Source organism: Octopus bimaculoides, chromosome 18, assembly GCF_001194135.2.
Source record: "Octopus bimaculoides isolate UCB-OBI-ISO-001 chromosome 18, ASM119413v2, whole genome shotgun sequence".
Taxonomy (NCBI): Eukaryota; Metazoa; Mollusca; class Cephalopoda; order Octopoda; family Octopodidae; genus Octopus; species Octopus bimaculoides.
Window position 1 is genome coordinate 47,746,529 of NC_068998.1, and position 4,186 is coordinate 47,750,714.

The 4,186-nt window shown below is 36.8% G+C and overlaps 1 protein-coding gene across 1 annotated transcript; it reads right to left on the reverse strand.

Annotated features, from left to right (window-relative positions):
- Positions 1-9: 9 nt before the first annotated feature.
- On the reverse strand, positions 10-4,186 carry LOC106880089 (two pore channel protein 2). Its single transcript, XM_014929902.2, has one exon. The coding sequence runs from the start codon at positions 3,133-3,135 to the stop codon at positions 580-582; it is 2,556 nt and encodes an 851-aa protein (XP_014785388.1). The 5' UTR covers positions 3,136-4,186; the 3' UTR covers positions 10-579.

Genomic DNA, 4,186 nt, shown 5'->3' on the forward strand with positions numbered 1-4,186 from the left:
ATATATATATATATATATATATATATATATATATATACATGGCAAATGAAAGACGGAAGATGGAATATATGAGAATTTATTATTAATCACATCTAGCATCGATCCCTCACAGGTGGGACACCCAACAACTGGTACAATGAAAAAAATATGAGAAAGATATGGTGTATAATTTTTGGGGAGGGGCAGGGGTTCTTTGAGACATGTAATTTATTTTAAGGGTTATGCAACGGTAAAAAGGTTGAGAAACACTGTTATCAGCACAGGGCCTGAAATTTTAGTCGGGGGAATGTGTTAGTCGGTAATGTTGACCCTACTGCTTAACTGGTACTTATTTTTATCGACCCCGAAAGGATGAAAGGTTGAGTTGGCAGAATTTAAAGTCAAAAATGCAAAGACAGACGAAATTCCACTATGTGTTTTGTCTGCTAATGATTCTGCCAGCTCACCACCTTAATGATAATAATAATAATAATAATAATAATAACAATAATGATAATAATAATAATAATAACAAAAACAACAACAACGACAATAATAATGACAATAAAAGGCATATGAGTAGTTTGAAAAAGGTAAAAGTTAATTTAAACTGATATAGGAATGGCTACGAAGTTCCATAAGCAGATCTTGTTCACTGGGTTCCTCAAGTGAACGTCGAAACATTGCATGTAAAGAGAGTAATTCCGTTGTTTCTTCCATTGATTCTGTTCGATCTCTGATGCCGAGGCCAAGTCTGTCCCACTTCATGATGAAGTTCTCCAAAATCAGTGCTGTCAACAAATTGAGCACGATGACAACGGAAAACAACCACCAAAATATGAAATAAAGATAGGAAAATTTTGAGGTTACCGATGCGTAGGCTGAAAGGAATACCTGCCAGTTATTAACAACCATAATGTCCCAGAGGACTATTATGGACGAAGCAAAGTCATCGAAATTATTGGCCCAATACTCTAATTGTTGATATGAGCCACATTTAGAATGGTGTTTCGAAGTAGCATTCAGTTGGGACTGTGGAGAAAGGAGGGTGGATTCGGAATTGTTTACTGGGTTGTAAGTGATGGCACCCTGAAATAGTTCCATTCCGAGTAGGGCATAGCTGTAAAAAATGACAACAAGAATTCCTGCAAAGGCTTTCAGATTCTGTACAAGATCCAGCAATGTGCTAGCTACCAATGCCAGTGTTTTTATCAATGGGATAATACGGATTAAACGTATTATAATAAGAATATTGGTAAGACGGATTAAGTTCCGCAAAGACGTCACTCCTTCAATGTAAGAGTCTTCACTGGAAAATGGTAAACCATACAAAACAACTGCGACCATCTGTACTACGACCAGAATTAACGTAATTCCACAATCATATACACAGCCTTTAAAGGAGAAATACCGTCTGATACCAGCTGCCCATATTTTCAAGAACTGTTCTGTGACGTAGTAGATGAGAAAGACAAAGTTTCCAGCCATTAATAATGTATGGGTCGATGCCATAGATTTTTCATATTGAACATTCAGTTGGACAGTCAATAAGATTACATTTAAACAAGCTATAAGCATACTAAAATATAAGAAATAAATGTGGTTGGCCATTCTTTGGAGCATCTGAAGGGCAGTGTTATTAACCCACACAATAGGGGGTGGAGTTTTTACAACCACAAAGGTACGGTCAATGACTGAGAAAATATCTTTAAACTGAGCAAAGTTCAAAAAGGATTCGGAATAGACACAGATTTTCTGATGCATTTTGGACTTGAAAGTTTTAGACAGATCTGCCATTTCTATCACTCTTTGGATGACACTCACCTCCACCGTAGAACTCTCACTGATCACGCTTTGGTGATTCAAAACACTAAATGCAGCAAAAATTGCAACTCGGCGCCGGAAAAGACTTGATTGCATAGAATTGAGAAAATATCCACGGAACTGGTTGTATATGACAGCTGTTAGCATGTTCATAAAACAGTAAAGACCAATGGCAAGGAAAAGGACAAAGTAAATACCGTACAAACGGTTTTGGTTGTAAGCTGGCATCATAACGTCAGGGTTGTTAGCAGTGGTCAGTAGAATTAACATACTCATAAAAGATTCACTGAGGTTCTTGAAGTATTTCTTTTCTTCTTTGGTATTTGGTAAAATTGTGTTGTTTGTGACATTGTGTTTTGTGATGTTCCTCCACTCGACAGGCTGAGGAAATATCAACATGCCCAGCAGACTAAAGACGTAGAGGTGGAAAGCAAGCATAAGAAGAATACTGAATACCTCTGGAACGGTTCTCCGCAAACAGTTGACAATTTTCTTCATGAGGGACGAATGTTGCAGTATAAAGAATGGTCGGAGCATTCTGCGGACTCGAACGACTTCAGTGCAACCAACACTCACAGACACAGACCAGTCGATAAATGAGACAAGCAATACAAACACATCTGCTATCATCCATTTCGATGCTAAGAATTGTTTCAAACCAATAACATAGATTTTAGTGGAAAGATCAGCGGCCAGGAGCAGCAGACACATCATCTCAACTGACTGTGTGTTCAAGCACGACAGTTCAATCCTAGGATCTTGCTGCTTGATACTGGAGCTCCAACTCAACGAAGAAGGGTATTCGAAAAACGCAAGCATATGAAGTATAATGATGGTAACGTACCTGACACAGGTGAGGAAGCGTGAGTAGTGGAATCGGTAAAGCTTCAAAGATGCCGTGTCAACTTTATGATGTATGGAACGGTAGGTGTTGGCATCTTCGACAAAGACGACCGCCTGAAGAACAGCATCACTTTCATCCAATAGATGAACGTACTGATTGTTTTGTTGCGATGGATGGTGGTACTGATGGCTCTCGTTCAATAAACATCTACCGTTGTCATTTCGAAATTGGACACTGCCAGTCGATGGAGTACGAGGTTTGTTTCTGCTGTTGCTGTTTGTAAACATTATAGATGAAGGGTCGTCGTTAGCAGCAGCAGCAGCAACAGTAGGAGAAGAAGAAGAAGAAGAAGAAGACACGAGATTCGGGTTTCTGTCATAGTCTGTTTGTTTCGATGGTAATGCTGTTGGTGAGGTTTCCACCGGAGACGAAGAATTGCTTTCATTAGCAACTTTAGGATACTGCATCTCTCGCGAATCGAGAGACATTTTGAAGAAATCTCTCACAATATTTGGCACACGCGATAAATTGTTTATTATATTTCTTCTAACCCTTTCTTTTCTGATGTGCAAGGTGTTTGTTTATAAAATATTTGTTCTCCTCTGTTAGACTCTCACACAGTTAAAATACCTTCTATACATTTATATATACATATATATATATATATATATATATACACACACATTCATATATACATGCATACATAGACACAATAAAGTGTGTAGTTTTAAAAACAATTGAAAAACGGAGCAAATATATAATTTTTGTTGCTGTTATTGAAGATTAAAAAATATATATTTTTTTAATTGTTGCGTTGTTATTTTGTCTGTTTGTTCTACTTAGACATGAGGGGGGTCATCAGACTTTGTCGTTGTTGATAATTTAATCTTCAAGTCTAAAAACTTGGCCTCTTCACACTGTGGCCTTTATCACATAATCCCTTTTTTTTCCTCTTCTCCTCCACATCAAAGATATGTCATACAGAATAGTTATACGAATGTATATATATATATATATATATATAGATAGATAGATATAGATATATATAGCGAGAGAGCAAGAGAGAGGGAGAGATAAATATATTAGAGACAGACTAACGGGTTCGATGTTAAATTTCTTCTTCTTCGTCGTCTTCTGAGATTTCAGTCATTCTGGGTTTATTTGTGGATAAGAATATCGACATAAACAACTTCATCTTCTATAAACACCACAACAACTCTGTTTCGAGGGAAGGCCTTCTTCCGCTTCTTCTTCGTTTTGAAGTTGGAATTCTCTTAGTTTTTACAATGAAAGACTTTTTTTTATGTATGGCCGGTGTAGAGCCTCTAATGTAGCACCTTGACATTTATTCCGGCCTCTCTGTCTCTATCTGTCTTCCTCATAGTATATATATATATATATATATATATATATATATCGAAATACGACAATTTCTTTTACGTTAAATAACTGCGAATACAAATTTTTTTATCTGTTCTATAACACAAAATATATACAAGTATACGAAGTTTGAAAATGCTTCGGTACCAAAAACACTAC

Excerpts from the sequence above, each read along its gene's own strand:
- LOC106880089 (XM_014929902.2), bottom strand. The coding sequence starts at position 3,135 with ATGTCTCTCGATTCGCGAGAGATGCAGTATCCTAAAGTTGCTAATGAA.